This window comes from Manacus candei, unplaced genomic scaffold (assembly GCF_025592945.1).
Source record: "Manacus candei isolate 608988 ecotype Guabito, Panama unplaced genomic scaffold, ASM2559294v1 h1tg000028l, whole genome shotgun sequence".
NCBI lineage: Eukaryota > Metazoa > Chordata > Aves > Passeriformes > Pipridae > Manacus > Manacus candei.
In genome coordinates, this window is record NW_026138076.1 from 43,512,429 (window position 1) to 43,532,509 (window position 20,081).

Genomic DNA, 20,081 nt, shown 5'->3' on the forward strand with positions numbered 1-20,081 from the left:
CACTTGCAATTGAAGAAACAGAGCAAAAATGGTGTTAATCCCTGGTTAACTTCATGAATATTTGGGTAATGCTAAAAGGTGCGTAAGTAAAGCCTTTTTTAGGCTACTCTACCAGTGGAAGAGAAGAAAGAGAAAATGAAGACATAGTAACATACAGCAGGAACTCACTCTGCCATAGTATTTTAAGGAAAAAGACAGGAACCTCATCACGCATTCAGAAAAGTGAAAATTTTGACTTCTTTCTTACATGTAAACTGTCATTTATGCAAACTACAAGAACTTCTAACTATTCTCCACTTAGCCAAAAATCACAAACAAGCGCACCCAGTTCCAACAAGTGTCACATCAGACTGATCCCATGCAACATACGAATCCTTAGAAGACAAGAAAGGGAATTGAATTTATAACTTTTGTAAGCCTCACCCAGCAAACGCTCTGGATCACACCATTTTCTGTGACTTGCCAGTGAATTATTCAAGATAATTCTTATGCTCCCATGGGAGGAAAGAGAAAAACAGACATTCTTCTTGCTGCTCCATAACATACCTTCTCCACACACTGCCATCTGTGTCAGCTCCCCTTTTCCTTGCTTGTTCACCAGCTGAACCATACCTTGGTACGGCAGCAGAGAACGGAGTATGTCATCCTTCCATTCTAAATATGTACTAATTGCTTATGAATTTTCAATTTTGAAATTTTTATTCTCAATCCACAAGTTTGGTTAATGTTCTATCATGAGGAGGGTGGATTATTTTTAAATAAACTGTAAGGAATATAACCATGGAACATCTGAACTAGTTTTTGGAAGAGGAATCCTATTGCTAGACAGCCCGTGCACTGATGATTGTCCAAATCATAAGTTCCAGAAAATATAAACATACTGATTTTTCTTTAAATACAGTGTTTTATCAACTTCTGTTCACTCATTCCTCAAATTATGTTTGAGACTAGTCCAGCAGGAATACTTACACTCAGCTCTGTAAAAATGTTTCTCATTTTAACTCATGGATAATGTTACCTATTGACTGTGCATCCAAGGGGGGAGCAACGGAGCACTCCAAGGAAGAAAAAAAAAAAAAAGGGAAAAGTAAAAGGGAAATAAGTATGTTTACACCAGTAGAAAGTGAGTCAGTTATTGAATAATCTTGCCACATTATTTTAAGAAAGAAACCTTCGAGAAGGGAACTGCACATGGTTAAAAAAAAAAAAGGTTCGTTTGTATTCTTTAGCTTTGCTCAACTCCCATCCCCAAAAATCTCAAGAGCCACAAGTAGCCAACAGACTGCAGATTTCACTAATATAGAAACAATATATATGAGGAGAACATAAAGACTGAAAAGCATGCAGAACAAGAAGTAATGCATTTACAAAAGGAGAGGGCAAATTAGATATGAAAGAAAAGTTTTTTATTACTTAAAGCAGGACATTACAACAGAACAGTAGTCAAGAAGGGGTCACTGGGTCCTGTCACTGAAAACAGAGGGATTAGATATGAAGGGAATAAGTCACACTAAGAGCATGAACTTGCTAAGAGCATTTTTTCAACCTTAAGTAACGTGGCTGTAAATATACATGGGGCTCAGAGTAAAAAGACTATTGAACTGTAACCCTTATACCCTACTGACCTGTTTCAGAGTCCTGGGTAAATCACTTGATCTCATCACACTTGTTTTTTCCAGCTGTGAAACACCAGCAAATTCTATTACACAGGGACCTGAGGAAAAGTTTCACTCTTACAGAAAAGTGTAAGACTCCATAGGAGATGAGTTCATGTATTTGAACAGTTTATTCCTTACCTCCCATTTGTCTAACAAAAATTGTCCCAATTTGTCTAACATTTTATCATACTTTCAGCTACAAACTTAATCTTGCTATTGTTTTCTCATAAAGTTATATTATTTTCCCATACTATTCTGCAGTAGCTGTGGTTTTAAATGTTAACATGAGAGCAACTTAACAACTCTACAAACTAGGAATATGTCAACATCCTACTCAACAGATTTGTTTACTATCGTTTTTAAGAAGCCTGTTTACTTGAATGACAATATTTTAATGCATTTTAGCCAACTTAATCCCACAGAGCTAAAAATAATGAGCTGGAAATGCTCTTCCCTGTCTTGGGAAATACCAAATTGTTTACTGAGTTGTAGCCTACCAGCTAAAGCTGTGCAGCCCTTCTGAAGACAATGCATTTCCCCAGCCTGTGAGGGCATGAACAGAAGCGCACAATTAATTGAACAGCTGTTGACTCCAAAACATGGCACAGCAAATTTTACAAGCTGCATAAGGGTATTTCTGTGTCTACTGAGGCACAAGTGAACACATAAAGAAGGCAAATCTGATTTTCATTTAATGCTCTGCTTTAAGAGGAAAATGCATTTGAAAGAACTTGCTTAAGCCATTGAACTGTCTTCTGCTAAGAGATCATTAGTAAATTAGCAGTACTTTAAAGGAAGCAACAAAACGAGAAAATGATGGCCCATGGCTTGAGTGCATCAACAGACCTGCAACCAGAAAACAAATACTGAACAAGTGGCAAAACATTTTCTGCTTAAGCAGCTGTCATTTAAACAAAGCTGCAGGTTCTATTTTACTTGCTTGGCAGCTCATGTATAACAGACAAGGAAAACAGCAGTCCCTGACAGAAGTAGCAGTAATGACAATAATAAGGGTTTGATCTAACAGACAAACACAAATGAGGTCACCTCAAAAACTGCCACCTGAAACAAATGGACTATCAAAAAGTTGTGAACTCACCAGTTAAAATGCTGCTGCTGCTCTCATTAATTCATTTTCCACCTGACTGTCATTTCTTCTACTAGGTACCATAAAATACAGTCAATATCTAAAGCTGAAAGGACAGGAGACATTACTTTTGGTTTGGGGCACTCTCTGTCATATTCAGTAGAGGCTGTTTAAATAAAAAAGAAACCATAAGCACTACATTTCTTTCACAACTCAGCATGGTCATAATGTGCTTCTGCCTGTGCTTCTGCCACCCCCTCTATTCCCTCAGCTGCTTCTATGTAACCAACTCCAGAACGACAAATTACTGATTGAGAAATACGAATAAGGGGTCAGGGCCCTGAAATTCTGACAATTTATGTGGTGGAAACCACTAATACCAGCTACACCAGTGCAAGACTTCTTAACCAAAAAACGCCTGAGCTGTATGTCCCACAAAACACCACAGTGCCCTTCATTAGTATTTCACTGCAAACATACATGGGGATCATTGCTTTTAGGCTTTTAATGAGTACTTTTAATTTGCCTTGCAGTTTGCTTTTTACTTTCTAGTCATACTTTGTATTTTTAGAATAAAAATATATGGACTACTATATAGACACCACCATAAAATGGTAAAAATAACTGGAATACTAGCATCAAGGATAGAGGTTTCTTCTGCATTGTGTAATTTGTGCCACTTTGAAAACCAAATGAAACAAAATCCTCAGCATTTTCAGAAATCATTCATCTTTTCTGACAACTGCCAAATTATGCCTATGCAGGAATCAAAATTCTGAAGCCCAGAGGCCTAGCAGGAAAAAGTAAACTCAGTTGGGAGCACAATGTAACAGCTGGGATAAGGGGAAAGAAGAGAAAAAAATACTTTTGGGGGGAAAAAATATTAAGGAAAAAAGAGGACCTAAGTAAACCAATTCACTGCTATGCTGGAATTGGGTTGCTACAAGCCAAACAGGTGAAAGTGAGCTAAAGACATCATACCTTTTATGTACGAGTTAAGAAAATAAAAACTATGAAAATCACCACTTTCAATGTATGTTTTAAAAAAGTTAATTCACCTAAGCAACAATAGACTCACAAACTCTCATATTTTACTGTTTTTTCAGTCAGGTCTCCAAAACTCAGCACTTTTCCACTTCATCCTTCACATTTAGTAGGTGCCAGGTGAGCTCTGCTTTCTAGATCATGGCTTAGGGAAATGCTTCCTCCAGATTTTTCTCAAAGAAAAATGAAAAATAAAAGTGTTTTTGGTTGTAAGCAGTCATGTCTTCTGCGAGAGAGGAAAAAAATACCAAAAACACAACTGGCCACTTTGTCTGAATCCAGAAAACGTAAATCAGATCAAAAAACCTCAAACCATTATTTTTAGAGATCTATTATTCTAGTATAAAGACATATGCTATTAAAACATCATGGGTAACATTTGTTCCATCTGATGTCTGCATTTAAAAAAAGTCTAACTACATTTTGCTTTTGTATTAAAATATCTATTTTGGGATGGTTAAAATTCCCTTCTCCTTGTGTACAGTGTATAATAACTAGCTATAGCTTCCAGCAGGGACTAAACACCACTATGTTCTATTTATATGCACACAATTTATTTAAAACTAAGACTGTGGTCAAGTGCTGTCAGGCAGTCCAATGTTCTTGCTGTCACTCAAGGTGAGGAAATTAAAAAATGCAATCCATTCTGGCAACAGCTGATGCTGTATTAGAAAAAATACATTGGAAAGCTGCAGTGTCCTAAGATGACCCCATAACCAGAATACTCTCACACCCTCCCAAAACCAGTCACATTTTCACATGGGCATCCATTTCCTATCAACAGATCTATGGTGCATACAAATAGAAGAGCTGGGCTTGTGCTTTTTTTCCCAATACAGTCTGTAGTAATCTCTGAGTGAGTGTTTGGATTTGTCATGATCATCCCATATACAGAATCCAGTGGTATTCTTTTGCAGAGTAGTGGCTAGGTATTCCATTATTGTCTGCTGTAGTAAAACATTTGAATCCACACGTAGAAAAAGCGTATTTAATGTTCATGTTTACATAAAGCACTCATCAGGAACAGAGTAAGAAAATAATGCTTAGAGACTATCTTTGAATGCTTTCAGCAGCAGGTCGGCTGCCAGTCCAGGAGACAAGACTCCACTAAGAACCTTTTCTTCTAGAAGTGGAATCTTATCCCTGACGGCCAAGTGACTCCGGAAGTGTTCCAACATGTTTTCTTGGATGAGATTCCACATCCACACTTTCTGCTGTTTCCGTCGTTTGGCAACCAACTCCCCGCTCGTGAGCATGAGGTCCCGGAACTCGGTCATTTTATCCCACATGTCCGAGATGCCTTCTCCAGTTTTGGCAGAGATGCGCATTACCTGTCGGATTCAGAGGAATCTTTAAAGCCAAGGGACTACTGGGCTTGAGGGCTCAATTACTGCACCAGGTAAATTCCATGAAAATTAGGAAACGCAAGCTTCACTCAACACGCTCACTTCACGAGGCTCTGGTGGTTCTGTGGGGTTTTTTTGAAAAGATATCTCAGAATTGGGATTCTATCAACTGTAAGTGGACCCTGAGATCCACAGTATTTGGGATTAATAGGCCTTGTCCAACTGCTTGCATAATGAGAATAATTTTTAATGAGACCTCAAGCTAAAAGGTACATTATTGCTTTTTTACTTACTCATAGAGTTAAATACATATTCTGGTAGTTATTCTTTTGCACTTAAAGTATGCCAAAAATGAGGTATTTTGACTATTTTTTTGGCCTCAACTTTCCAGACTAGGAATTAATTTTGCCAGTATTTCAGATATCTAACACAGTCTGGTTTTTCTGAAGTCTCTGTCTCTTTCCCCCACTTACAAAAGGACAGTTAAACCTCAGGCAGCCCAGCTGATTTAACCTTAATTCAATGGGTCAATTTTAATACCAGGGTAGAGCAAACCTAGTTTATAGATACATGGACATAAATAAAGGAAGTGAGAGTGTGTGCCTGTGCTTATTCTATAGACACACATTAAAAATTAGTACTGAATCTTCTCCTTTATAATTTACCATAACCTTTTAATAGATGAAATAGAGCATCAAAACTGGAGGCCCAGGGGATGAGAACTCCAATAATCTAGACATTGCATACATAAGTAGACAAGGTTCTTGCCCAAGAACTTTCATTCTGTGAGCAATGAAAAAATATTAAAGCAAAGGGAACATAAGTACTAGTGAAAGAACAAAGATAACCACAGGCTTCAGAGTTACAAATGATGGAGAAATGGCCTATGGAACATTTTAAGATATGCACAGTTTACAAAAAGCAAGTAAAGCTTGTACCACTACTGATGTTAGTAATAGGTCTGCCAGTGCTGAGACTGTAGCTCAGGACAGAACTCACGGGAAGGAGGACTGGCTTTGCACAGTGTTTCATGTGGCACACCTTGAGATCAGAGGTGACACACAAACAGCAGCAATCAGCTCTCCAGCACAGTGTAAAACTAAACAACCAACAGAAATTTTTTTTAATGAAAGAGCCCAGGGAGACTAGTACAGCTAGATGAGAGGATACCAATCCTAACTCATTCAGTATTTTTTCTGGGGGGAAAAAATACGAAAAAAAGCCAAACACACCAACAAAACCCAAACAAAGGCATACCCAAACCGACACGCAAACCACAGGGAAGTACACAAACCTTTGGTCTCCAAACCTTCGAACGCTTGCGAAGCAGCTTCATAGCACTGATGTACTCAGCCTGTATTCGCCGTGCAGCCACAACTAAATCACCATCAGCTTTATTTATAGCAACCAGATCTGCCATCTCAATTATACCCCGCTTGATACCCTAAGTGGAACATGGAGAGAAACCATGAACACCCAGAAAGACTGTGACATGCTGATTTATCACAAAAAGCAGGTCAAAATGCTAGTTCAGTTTCTAGTGGCTCTGACTGACTTTTGTGTGTGTACATGCATGTGCATGTGCCAGTCAAGCAAGAGTAGTACCAACACCCTCTGTCATTACCAGTTATTACTCTACTTTGACACAAGAACACTACATATGGACATCAGAGTTCACATGTAAACCTGTTTCATGTGTTGAGACTCAGGTTTACCCAAAACATGACCAAGTTTGCAAAACCATTCATATTCATTTCTGTTTTCCTATAATGCAAAAACCACTCCCAAAAATTTTATGTAACTAGTAATTATGTCAAAGGTAAGTCACAGAGTATCAAAATTTTACATCCTAATACTTCCAAAATCAGGGGAGCATATTGGATCTTAGCTGTGCAATAAATTGATGACACTGAAAATACTTTGATACTAGCAGTGTAATGGACTGTTGATGTGGACTTTCTGCACAGATACTGCATCTTGAATTAAGTTTCTCTTTCTAGTCCTAGGTAGTACTCAATAAGAGAAACTGAGAAATACCTGTAATTCATCTCCACCTGCAGGTGGTAGCAGTAATATAAACATATCAACCATATCAGCCACAGCAAATTCTGACTGTCCCACACCTAAAAAATTAAATTCACACTTCACCATTTATTGCAAACTTTCAATCACATTCATGACAATAATTATTACAGATCCCAGCACTGCACCACAAACAAATCCCACTAACAAAACAAAGATGACAGGAAACATGACGGTTTTGTAAAAGACAAAGAAGACCAGAAAATAGACAGAATGGGCATTCATGTTCAACCAGTGACCACGTATGAAACATGAGCAAAATCAAGGATGAAAGCATGCAATTAGGAACACACCTTATTTAGATATCACAACAGGATAATTAAAAGGAAGCCCTAAGCACATACCTACAGTTTCCACAAGAACAACATCATAGCCTCCTCCTTCACAGAGCAGAATGGCTTCATTTGTGGTCCTTGTCACACCTCCCAGTGTCCCACTGGTTGGAGATGGTCTGATGTAAGCATTCATGTCTCTTGACAACTCAGTCATCCGTGTCTTATCACCCAACAGAGAACCTTAAACATGTAATGTCAAATTATTTCGGAAGTGCAACACAGCCAAACTTCCCCTTCTCCCTTCCCACCAATAAATGAGTGGGAAAAGACAGACCTTTTGGGCTAAGTCAGTCAAACAGGAATATCCCAGCAACAGTTGGTCAAGACTTTGCTGAGGACTAGGAAGCTATGGCCTGGTTCTTCCGCCTATCAGAAGCTGGAGAGGCCTGATAAGCAGACCCTATTGCTATCAAATACAAAGAATTGTTCCAGATCAGAATTAATTCCACACCTCCTGAATGGCTTTTTGAGGCCTACACACACCAGACCACACAACCAAATATTTGCTGTTTCTGTCTAAAGGAACAAATATCTGCATTATGATTCTGATACATCTTGATGGTGGATTTTTTTGTTGTAAGAAATCTGACATAAATCAATTTGAACAAATTGTGCATCAGCCTCAGCAAGATCTATGCACACAACACACATTCCAAAAGATGAGGGATGCTCAATTCTTTCAACTAGAGCAGTCTTGCTATCATATTTTGCTTTTCTGATGCATCCTGAATGCATGCACTCAAAAATACAGTCTGTCTTAGTACCAGGTCATTGCAATGCTGAAGTTTTTTGTCTTTATAAATAGTTACGCATCACAGCATCTTCTGTAACAGTAAAGAAGTTGAAAAAACTAATGATGTTCCCTGGAAGATGCCCATCAGAAAAAGATCAGAATCAAGATTCTATATTTATGTCAGGAATACCATGAATCAAGCATGGTCAGCTTATAATTCCCCTACGATCTTTTATTTATTGAAAGTGACACTTTACAGCCATGCAGCTTCAAAGAAATTCAAATTTAGAAAAAAAAAAAACCTGTAAGGCTGAACATTCCAACAGTGGAAAAGAGGAAATGTCACAAAGTTGGGAGACTGATACCTCTTTCCCAGTTTCATATCAAATGAGGAAAAAAATGAAAACCTGATACATTCAATATTCTTCTGCATTTGGCCCAAAGAGATACTCCTATAGTTGACAAGGTATTGGAAACCTGACTCAAACTTTAATTCACACTCACCACCACTTGTACTAGAGGAAGGGTCTACGGCCAGCACAGATACTTTGTGTTTTCTTTCTGTAAGCATTTTCCCAAAGCACTCTATGAAAGTCGATTTCCCAGCACCAGGAGGACCAGACAACCCTACATAATCATATTAGAAAGGAAAAAAACATTTTGTTAATCAAATAAATAATATATCACATGAACACCATCCACATCTAAGTTGATAACAACTCATACTTTAATACAATATCCCAGCAAAGGCAAACAGAAGATATGTCAAAACTGTTACACCACCTAAGCAGTTGTAATTCACTCAAAATACACCATCTTGATTCCCCCAACACAGCAGCCCTCACTTCACTATCCTTCATCCCACCCACACTAACATAACATTATCCACACATATCTACTTCCCTCCAAATAAATTTACTTACATTGACTTATCTTTCAGAACTTTCAAAACATTTCATCCTAAAACTGCGTTTTTCAGATGTACTGACATTTATAAAAGAAACACCGTAAAACCAAAAGCCCTTACCTTGCAGAGCTGTTACTTCAAAAAATGAGGCCATTTACTTGGGTGTCAAAGCTCGCAAACTAAGATTAGCACCAAACTTTTCTTATTCCCACACCCAAGGTCTCATTCTTACTACCTTGGTAAAGATGACACAAGAAATGAGCTGGGCATGACATACATTAGTAGCCCATCTCTTTGCAAGGGGAAAATATTTCAGAGCTTCCAAGAGAATCAGGTGCAAGTCTCTTTCAGCTGAAAAGTAGGCTGCTTTAAAGGAAGGCCATAAAACAGGAAAGTACATGTTTTGTCTTTTGTAAATCGAAAAACAGATTCAAGAAAACACCTTCTTTGCAGAAAGATCAGGTCTGCTTAACTACATCCTTTCTTGTCTAGGTGTAGATAATATCTGAATCAATCTGCAAACCAGCTAACATTTCAGCTTATAACAGTTACAAAAAACACCCCTCATAACACACCCCCAAGATGCAACAATAATTTCTAATGCTTTTTCAAAGGCATCTTTCAGATCAAGCCATAATTCCACTGGACAACAGAAGTGATCTAATTGGTTACAAACCCCACAAAACCAACAATCCAAGACTACAGACCACAAATGACAGTGATAATGAAAGGTGAGAACTGCAATTCCACATAAGCAACTACTAGACGGATATAAAAGGACTAACCCACTCTAAAGGCAAGTGGTTTTCCTTGATTTAATTTTTCTTGTTCCCTGTTGTAGGATAATACCTTCTGAAGGAGCACCTGGGCTACTTTCTTCTTCCTACTCTGAGTTGATTCTACAAGTGTAATGGCTTCGGCTAAACAGGCTCTATGACCCTGGATTAGTCCATTGTAAAGTCTGTCTACGAGTCTTTGTTCTCTGTCAGAAAGTCCCTCTATTTGCTGCTCAGGGGCTACTTGTTGACAGAGCTCTCTCCTCAAACCATTCGATGAACACATCCATTCTGTACGACAGTGGTGCACTGATGCAAGAGATCCAATGCACAGAAAATCGGCTCTGGAAACAAAGTGGAAGTTCGTGAAGTAAGTTCTTCTGGAGAAATAACGAGGGAATCCCATCAGCAAAGAGGGGATCCTCATCTTGTTTGGAATTAAAAAGTACCAGAGGTATCAGTTCACTTCTCTTTGCAGACGCCCTAAAGAGAAAGAGAAACATTTTTACTTTCTTCAAAGCACTTGTAAGGACTCGAATGAAACCTGTCTACACAGGTGACCAGCAGCTTTTATTTTATCCGTACCTGCTGTCTTGAAAAAAGATAGTTCCCTTTTCCCGCTAAAAAGACACAACGAAAAGCAGCCACACAACTTTCAACAGCGCGTCCTCTCTTTATTATCATACTCAGTAAAATATTACCTTTATAAAAAAAGCAGACGCGTAAACAGCAGTTTTAAATAAGGCAGCCTCGGAGAGCACACGCAGCGCGCCGCAAATCCGGGCACAAAACAATCCTCATGCTCCCCGAAATCGCTGTATGTCCCACTCTCACGGCTGCAGGGCTGTTTTTAACAATTGTTAGGGATGAGGGGTTTTTGGCCGGAAAAAAGGGGAGGAGGGGAGACGGGGGCGGGGGGGTTAGGCACAAGAACGTTTAGGACTAAACCCAAGGAGCCGAAGCCTCCCGGAGGATCCCGGGCAGCCCCGGCCCCGCAGCCGCTCCATCGCCGCGGCCCGGGCGCGACCGCTGAGGGGGATGAGGGTGCGGGAAAAGCCCCCGCTCCCCGCCATTCCCGGATTCCCGGCACCTACCACGGTCCGCCCCGCTCCGCCCCGGGAAGTGACGCCCTCAGGGTGAGCCGGAACCCGCTGTCCGGGCAGGGAACGGGGAGAGTAGGATGGGGCGGGGGGGGTCCCGAAAGGAGAGGAGCTTCCCCCCCTCCCTACCACCACCTTCCCCACACCACCCTGCTCGCCCTGCAAAGCCGGGGTTCAAGTCCTCAGGTCTCAGTTCTGGGCCATTCCATGAGCACACAGACTTCCACGCCGATGGAGCCACAGTCCCTCTGCCCCGGCCTTTCAAGGAAGGGTGTTGCAAACCCTCATTTCTTTCCTGAGATCTTAGAAATGTCCGCTTTGGGTGCGTGCGTGGCGATTTGCTCTTCCCCTCGTTTCGTTTCAGATAGCAGCAAAGGAGAAGAAATGCTTAAACCCCCGCCTGTCCTTATTACATCATATTTATTTTCAGTCTTCGTTCTTGCAAGTTAAACCTGTTTTTGAAAAATTTCCTGCCATGGGATGTTGGTTTATTGCGGGGTGGGGTTTGTTTTACTTTTTTTAAACTGTTATTATTTCCTCCCGTCATCTTACAACCCCTTTTCCGCCCATCTCCTTGTTAAAGTAGACACATTTATTCCCAGAAAACATAAATGCACGGAATTCTCCTGGCTGAGCTGTTCCCAGTGCCTTGCAGTCTCACATCACACCAGACCCGTGCACAGTTCTCATCACACGGGCAGTGCAAGTGATGCACTGTATAAAATAGCAAAAGTTTTATTCTTTGCAGCTGAATGCACAATTTAATCTCATTGTTTGTATTCGGGTCCAGAAGATTATCATACCCAGAGAACTGAACTCTCTTCAGAGCTGAGAAAACATGCAATTTTGTGTCCCTATCAGCATGTGATGGAACCACAGCAAACAAGAAGTCCCATTTGAAAACAGCCTTGTGAAGTCTTATCTAACCAGATCTTTATTCTTCAGTTAGCATGTATCACTATAATCTCTTCATTAAATAAGCTTTCTAAGGCTCTCTGTTTCAAGTGCTGTGCTTAAACCTAGGTAGCACACCCCCATTATTATTTTAATAACAGCAGCAACAACAACAAAAAAAGCCATTCTGCTATGGCTTAATTGATCCTGTAGTTTATTCCACTTTGTGGACTTTCATCTTGAATAATTTGTCATTGACCTAGATGAATGGATATGCAAAACATTTCGTCAACACTGAAGAGGAGAGTGGATCGTTCAGTTCTCTGTCTATGATAACCTTGTGGACTGGAATAATAGGAATGAGATTAAATTGTGCATTCAGCAGTTCAGAACAAAACTTCTGCTATTTTATACAGCCCATCAGTTGCACTGCCAATCTGATATGACCACAAACAAGCATGTATGTGCTCTAGAGCAGTCTTGCTGCAAGAACGGTTTTCAAGACTTTGCACACTGGTGAGGTCTGGAAATTCGAGTCATCTCTCTTTTTTCCCCCCTTTCCTCTCAACTCAGATTAAATAAATTTGCTTTTCTGCAGTCAGAGACTAGAGTTTCCAAATATCAGATATGATAGGAAGACTTCCTGTTGCATTATCAATTACACACACCCCTTCTTTCAATATTCTGGAAAAGAGATTACACAGGTCTCCTAGAACTGTGCACTCTTCTACCACCTCTGATTTTATGTTTCCCCTATGATCTTTTAAGGTATGTGACTGAACATGTGGGGTTTTTTTGTGTCTCTATTACACACAGCCCAATGAATTTTGGTCAGATTCAGTGTATTTGTGCTTTCTGATCTCCAACATACAAACTACTCTAGGCTCATGTATTCTATGCATTCGTCATTAATTTACTTAACATTGTAGCTGAAGTATTCAGGAGGGTAATTCAGTACCTTTCCACATCAGGCTCCGTTTCTCCTCTTATTCTTTTAAATGATCTTTCAAATGTATGTGTGTGTGTGTGTTTGTTGGTTTGGAAGCTTTTTTAATTTCAAATTTAACTCATCTTCCTTTGTGTTCTCTATGCTTCTTTTCCCCAGGGGTGTCAGAGGAATAAAACTGTGCACCCCGTAATCATTCCATCACCATCTGCAAACCTATCCAAGATTTAAGGAAAACTGTCTGGTTTAACCTCCTTGCTGCAAGTTTACCCCAGATGTTAAATAAAAGAGTACTGCTGGTAACTCGTGAAATGGCAGTCTTCCTTCTGAGCCAATACTAAATCAAACATCCTACAAGGTGTTATAAAGTATTGTGCCATGAACTACAGGTGCAGGGAGGCACAAGTGTTCAGACAAAATGTGCAACTGAATCCCAATCATCGTAAAATAATAGAAAAAGAACCTTCTCTAACTTCTTACAGCAGAAATAGTATTAGCATTAACATCTCTGCCAAATTCAACCATGCAGATTTACATTCCATCCAACTGACTTCCCCTTGCAGTTTTAGTTGGATTCATTCCTTCTCCCTTTCTCTGGCAGCACTCTGATTTCCTTGCTCTGTTTCCCTCCTCTTTAAGCAGCCCCAAAGTAATCTTTGTGCACATAATTACCACAACAATATTTAATTATAGGCATAGACATTTCTTTACAGCTATGTGCTGTAAAAGCAAATACAAAACTAACAAATCTTTGTGATCTAAATGAAATTACGGCAGGACAAATAACTGATGAAATTAAATAAAGAGGACCAGCTTGAAACTCACCAGCTTTTTCCTGACCATGTAAAGATGTACTTTTGTTAGGAATTCCCTATTGATCCTGCTCTCTGTACGTTAAAAGGTCCAGCATGCCTACAATCCATACTGGTTGTGAGTTATGAAATTTGTGTCGCAAGAAAAAATTATTATTTCTTAGAGATGGGATTTTGTTTCATCAGTTCTTTCTACCCCCAGGATTGGGGTTTAAGAAGGCTCTGCCATGCACCTGAATTCCTTGCTCTATTATGCTATATTACAAAATGAACTTCTCATTCAGGAATATGAATTCAGTGGCAATTCCTACACTGACTTCTCACATTGCACTTCCAGTGTAACACCTGGTGGTCTTCACTTTCTTTTTCCTCCAACATTTCTCCACTCTGCTTGTAGTAAGTCCACCCTCCTCCCTTGCAAATGCACGTTCTTGGCTAGTATGATTGCAACTGGACTAATGGCTTTATTACAAAATATACAAGTATTTTATTACAAGCAATCTAAGAGGGGGTGGGGGGAAACAAACCCAAGAGATTTATACAGCAGTTGGCCAGAGCAACAAACAAGTGTCAATTTGCAGCAAGAGTTAAATCCTGCCTGCAAATCAGGTTTAGCTAAGTTGCAGAATAACTACAGTCCTTGCTACGGTACAAACTGAAGCTATAGTCCTTTCCTGCAGAAGACAACCCTCAATTCATTTCAGTTCTCACACAAGCAGAGAAGATCGATCCAACCTCCTCTTTACAGCAAAACGCTGAGCAAGGTAACAGCTGATTACAGCCTTCCTTTCAAGAAGAAAGCACTAGCCTTTCAAGAGCAGTCTTAGCATTTTAGACAAAATACACCTTCTCTCTCATCTTAAAAGATGTGAAATAAAAACAATAGGAAGCATATTCACAGGTGAATGTCTGCTGTTTAAATGCAACTTGAGCCCAGCTCTCAGATTTGCAATCATGACTCAGGCAAGAAAACGGCACAAAAAAAGTTCATCTCCCCAGAGACTCACCGACAGCTACACAAACAGATGTTTGCTGCCTACAGGCATCCTAAGGTTTTACTACAAAAAGGCCAGGACAGAGCAGCAAGTCAGCTCCCTGGCTAGGTCTGGAGACAAGAGCCTTACCACAGCTTCCCAGGTTCAGCCACCTACAAAGGTGGGATGGCTCCAACAGCTGAGTGGATTTGCTGTACTCGTGCTCATGAGGAGCCATGAGGTTATCAGAGCTCACAGAGCTGCTCGAGAACCTGGAAAAACAAATTTGCTTTTTGAGCTTTGGCTGAGACCTACAAGAGAGAATCTGAAGAAAAAAAGAGGAAAAATTAATCTTAAATAACTGTGGTTTATACTTGTGTAATATTTTTATAAACAAGGGAGCTGAAGTTTCTTCACAAAACCTTAGAGCAGTGACTTTAACATTTTCTTGTTGGTATCAACTGAGCTATAATTGCACATTAGTGAGAAATAATATAATTACAGGAAAGTTTTCTATGGCTGATGCACAAGTTTTTTATTTGTTCATGATGAACTGCCTGATATAAAATGAAAGGGACAGATAAAAACATATTTTCTTTTAAAAGCAATTATCTCTTCTGCAAATGTTGACATTCCTTTGGGAAAAAAATTACTGCATGGGCAGAAAAAACCCCAAACATTATTCATAGAAGTCTACTGGTTGTGAAAGCAAGTTAAATAACGTTCTCCACAGCTGATTCATTGTTAAAATTATAAACCTGAAAGAGCAACTCACTTGCCAGTAAAATAATATATTTTTTTTCTTTCAGTTGGCTTAAAGACTATGTTTTTCTCCATGGCCACCAATGACTCACGATATCAAAATATTTCTCACGTAGTTCATTATTGCACAGCTGAAAAGGAAATCATTAATTACCTCTTTCTGGTCCTTTTCAATACAGCAATGAAACCATAGCAAGTATATTAGTAAACATAAGAGGCATAATACAATCTGACACTTGACTTTGCCAACCCACCTGCATTCCCAGCTACTTTTTGCTTGATTGCTGCAATTTTTAAGTTCTGTAGTTGACAAAGCCCTGAGCAGAGGACTGAGACTTTCAAGTGACTAAATACAATCCTCCTTCCCTCTACCCCAGGGTGCTAAAAATTTTTTAGGTCAGAATGAACTTAGCACAACCTTACACAGCAAAAAGTGAATACCTTAAAGTTCCCAAGGTGAAGGAAGGAATGGTGAATGCTTAACTCAGTTTATCATTGTAGACAATATGAATATTAAGAGTAAATACATAATCTTTCATGCATTCATATGTTTTTCCCTGCATCTCCAACAGCATCGATGCTCAGAGGTCTTTGTCTGAACATCCCTGAGTGCCTCACCAGCAGGTGAAAACCACAATTGGTGGAAATGAGGCAGTGGGTAGAGTTATCCATAGGAACATAACATTGCAGCAAAACATATCAAGGCACTTTCTGTTTCAGGATGACATGGCCAAGATGAAAAGGAAGACCAAGCCCATCTGATAGCGAGGATTCAAAACTGAGAAATAGGAAAACCTAAGTGTTTCCAGCTGGGACCAAAGCCGTGGTATGCACAGGGAAGCCTGTTTCTGGCAGTCCACCTAAGTGCCTTAAACATGAGGCTCCTGTTTATCACACTGGATATTTCTGTTTCTCTGGCATGTATGTATGTGCATACATGTTGTGTTTGCATGTTTGCTCTCCAATATGCCCACAAAAGCAAGACTTTGGTCTTCTTATAATGCAAAATTGTGTAGTGATTTCAATGTCCCATTTTTTTCCAGGCAGTGGAAGCGGGAGTGAAAACGACAAAGAGGAAAAATTCTGCTAGGATTTAATGTTATGTTATCAACACATCCAGAAACATAGCAAAACAACATTGTAAAAGGCTGGCAAACTAACTTAGAAAAGGGCTTGTTAAAAAGCATTGTTGGATCATATTGTGTGTCATTGCTTTATACCTTTATGCTAGTACAACTCTATTTACAAAGCTTAGCCTAATGCTACAGAACGTTGTACCATAGAATTAAAATGAAAGAGGAATCCTTAAATAAGGTAAAAAGGCAAGAAAAAAAAGCCCAAAGTCCAAGCAAAAAAAGAAATTTACAATCATAACTGATGCAGTTGCATGGGGAAAATTAGCATACAGAATATGAAAAGAAGTAAAATATTTGTTTCTAGGAACAGCAAACAGAGGTCTAGAAGGGAAATTGGGAATCTTTTTATCCAGAAATTGGTATTTTCATCTCAATACTTTCCAGATTAAGTCCATGTTTAGAAAAGAATTCTATGTTCAAATAGCAACATCTCGATATAACACTATATTACGTTTCAAGAAGCAAAGATGTTCCACCAGCCTTTCCCCCCCACACTGGCAGTTAGCCATGTATTTGCTCTCTGAAAACTAGTGTTCAGTACATAGAAATAAAATTGAGAAAAAGTTCGTGTGACTCCCGCCGTCAGGATCACTTACTTCTTTCGGCCAGAAGGGGAAGCCAGCGCACTGTGTTTTTGTCACACCGCCCGGCTGTATTCCGAACACAGAGGAATCGGTCTTAGTTCATCGTCGCAACCGTAAATCTATACCCTGTTGGGTCACGGTAGACTTTTAACCGCCTAGGGAACTTAAACACATCGAACATTTATTCAGAGTGCATTCAGTAGGCTTCAGAATGTAAACAATACGAAAGTCACACCTTTGCCAGCAGGAATTCCGTCTCGGTTTTTTTGGAGAGTTACTCACAGAAAACGAGCAGCAAGTGGCCATAACCCTATTTTGGAGCCCTTTACAGCAAGTTTCTGACTTTTGCTCTTGCCCTCTCTCTGGTCGCTGCAGTAAGTCAGGGATCTCTGTGTAACATAGGGCTTACACAGCAATTCCATGTTATTTCCCACCTAAACCAGAAACAAGATACAAAGCATAAATTTTAACTGGTAATTCTGCCACTGTGCTAAGACACCTATTCAGAGTATGAGTGTGGGAAACAAACTGAAAACTTCAAATGAGAGGTATGAGGAGTTGCCTTGTTGAATTAATCAATATTAAGGGACTTTATGTTTTCTTGTTGAGAATGAAGACAAGAAATCTGCAGTACTCACACCTCAGATGACTTGTGGTCATCAGCATCCTTCATCCTGATTTGTCTGTATTTACTTGATGTTTTATGATTTTAGTAGAGAAGGATACAGACTGAACAACTGAGGTGGTTTTTTTTTTTTTCTGATCAACTCTTCCATTTCAGTTCCTCAGCATTAAAAAACTGTTTATTTGATTTAAGCTAATCTATCAGATGTGTCAGATTAGGCCTTTCTCATGGTGCTGTAGAAAGAAACACCAGCAGTGAGATGCCAAAAGCTGTATCTAGGTCTGTCCAAAATGTCTTGTTTTATATATCTATGTGTCTCTAGTCTGGCCTAGACTCAGACTGCCCCATTTCTGGGCAGAAACTTCCAGGAATGCTCCACTTCCAGGAATGCTCCAACTCTCATCTCACTGCTCAGCCAGAGGCAGACTATTCAAACCATCAATGGATGAAACATTGAAAAAAGAACAGAGGAACCCCCAAATATACAGCTGTGTTACATAGATATAATATATATACCCCCCCCATACTTATTTGCCACATATTCCAAGAGAATATATCCCTAGTGCTGTTTCCTTCCCATGTAATAAGACTGATACTAGAACACAATAAACAGATGTTGAGTACTTCAATCAGGATGCAGCACCAACAGTGGAGGTCTGACAGAAGGCCTTACATGCCCATTAGATCTTAAAAATTACCTAAAAGGATGAGATAAGCCAAAAAATTGGTAGTGTTGCATTAAAAGTATTCTAGAAGGCCTTCTGTGTTCCAGTGTCTCCTTCCCATCACCATTCCTTTCTGCTGATGACTTTTTGTACCAACTTATTCTAAAAGAGACAGAGTAGAGACAGTAAGGATTAAAACAGAAGTTACTTGCAGAATGAGAGATTTGCTGAAAAGATCTTGATTTTGTTTTTATACAAGCTTCTCATATTTTATACCAAACACTGGAATATGAAGATATTTTTGCTAAAGAGCAACATCTTTTAACAAAAAAAACCCAAAAAAGACAACAATTAAAAAAACACGAACAAAATCAACCAAACAAACCAACAAACCCCCCCACAAACCCAAACACAAAAACCCGAAGAAAACCAAAACCAATTCACAGCACCAAATCAAAAAAAGACCAAGAAAATCGGAGCTCAAGTCAGAGCTGTCAGCTCCTAAGACACATTTCAGAATCACATCAATGGCATTTCAGCTCCTCTGTGCTACTGTTCAACTGAAGGAAAAGTAAGCAGTCATTCAAATCCACACTCACATGAGCTGGTGTTCTGTAAAAACAGCATTTCATGAGTTAAGGCCTCATGATCTGTCCATCTAAATATGGAAAGCATAAAAATTCTGATGTCATCGCCTTAGAGTGAATCCATTCTTGTAACTAAGCCTATGACAAGAGTAAAAATGGCATCAACAATCTGTTGTAATGACACTGTTTGTATCATTTCCAATTACAAAAGTAACATTTCTCCAAAGTCATTAGTGCCCTGCCATTACAGCTGTCACCGCTTCTCCAGTCTTGCTACTCTGAGAGCAAAGACTCTGGGTAGGTTCCTCTTAGGAACATTGATAAGCTTCAGGAAAAGCTCTTTTCCAGATGGTTTTGTATGTGGCATTAATACTCCAGCATTCTCAATGACAGTTAAATGCTATTAGAACACCACACTCCCCAGCAGAAAATTAGGGTGGCTGTGCAAATCATTAAATTTTTTTAGCTGCAACTCATCTTCATTTTAACTACACAGACATATGGAACAAGGAGAAGAGGAGAAAAATGTCCTTGCCTGTTTTATATTAAATCAGGATGTCTGAATAGATACAAAAATATGTTCAAGTGATGAAGGGATCCTCAGCATCTCTGACAGAATTCAGTTTTTCAATATTCGGACCAAGCCCTAAACACTCAATCACAGCACACAGCAGGAAAGCATCCAAGAAAGTATCGAGGACACCTGTGCTATTCCCAATATGCATTTTTCTAACCTGTCATTGACAATCTCCAATGACCAATTCTCCAAAACCTATCCAGGTAACTTGTTAGTGTTTTACTGTCTTTACTGACACAAATTTCTTCCCCTGCCCCAATAGTAAACTAAATTTTATTCTCTGCAATTTAAGCCTGCTATTTCTTGTCCTATCCCCCATGGAGTAGGGAAAAAAAAAAAGACTGAACTCTTCTTCCTCAGAGCAGCTTTCTATGCATGTTTCAAAACAAACCTCCCAGCCTGACCTTTTCAGTTAATTTTAAATCATATTTATTTACCATTATATTTTAGA

General features: G+C 39.4%; 2 protein-coding genes across 6 annotated transcripts; one reads left to right on the forward strand and one right to left on the reverse strand.

Annotated features, from left to right (window-relative positions):
- Positions 1–4,763: 4,763 nt before the first annotated feature.
- Positions 4,764–17,473, reverse strand: MMAA (metabolism of cobalamin associated A). 5 transcript variants are annotated; one of them, XM_051790973.1, is made up of 8 exons: positions 17,189–17,473; positions 14,845–14,966; positions 9,978–10,451; positions 8,790–8,912; positions 7,562–7,732; positions 7,173–7,258; positions 6,430–6,579; positions 4,764–5,120 (listed from the first exon to the last, which is right to left on the reverse strand). In XM_051790973.1, exons 3-8 carry the CDS (start codon positions 10,393–10,395, stop codon positions 4,833–4,835), a joined length of 1,236 nt encoding a protein of 411 aa, XP_051646933.1. In that variant the 5' UTR covers positions 10,396–10,451; positions 14,845–14,966; positions 17,189–17,473; the 3' UTR covers positions 4,764–4,832. The 5 variants fall into 5 exon arrangements, with proteins under 5 accessions (XP_051646933.1, XP_051646935.1, XP_051646934.1 ...); XM_051790975.1 differs by lacking the exon at positions 17,189–17,473 and having other exon boundaries at positions 14,845–15,062; XM_051790974.1 differs by lacking the exons at positions 14,845–14,966; positions 17,189–17,473 and adding an exon at positions 11,063–11,088.
- On the forward strand, positions 10,835–13,785 carry LOC127472482 (translation initiation factor IF-2-like). The gene is made up of 2 exons (XM_051790769.1): positions 10,835–11,390; positions 13,068–13,785. The coding sequence occupies exons 1-2, from the start codon at positions 10,835–10,837 to the stop codon at positions 13,082–13,084; spliced, it is 573 nt and encodes a 190-aa protein (XP_051646729.1). The 3' UTR covers positions 13,085–13,785.
- Positions 17,474–20,081: the final 2,608 nt, after the last annotated feature.

Excerpts from the sequence above, each read along its gene's own strand:
- MMAA (XM_051790973.1), bottom strand. The coding sequence starts at position 10,395 with ATGAGGATCCCCTCTTTGCTGATGGGATTCCCTCGTTATTTCTCCAGA. Across the intron at positions 8,913-9,977 it reads ACCACTTGCCTTTAGAGTGG|GGTTGTCTGGTCCTCCTGGT; the intron begins GTTAGTCCTTTT and ends ATGATTATGTAG. Across the intron at positions 5,121-6,429 it reads CGAAGGTTTGGAGACCAAAG|GTAATGCGCATCTCTGCCAA; the intron begins GTTTGTGTACTT and ends TGAATCCGACAG.
- LOC127472482 (XM_051790769.1), top strand. The coding sequence starts at position 10,835 with ATGAGGGGTTTTTGGCCGGAAAAAAGGGGAGGAGGGGAGACGGGGGCG.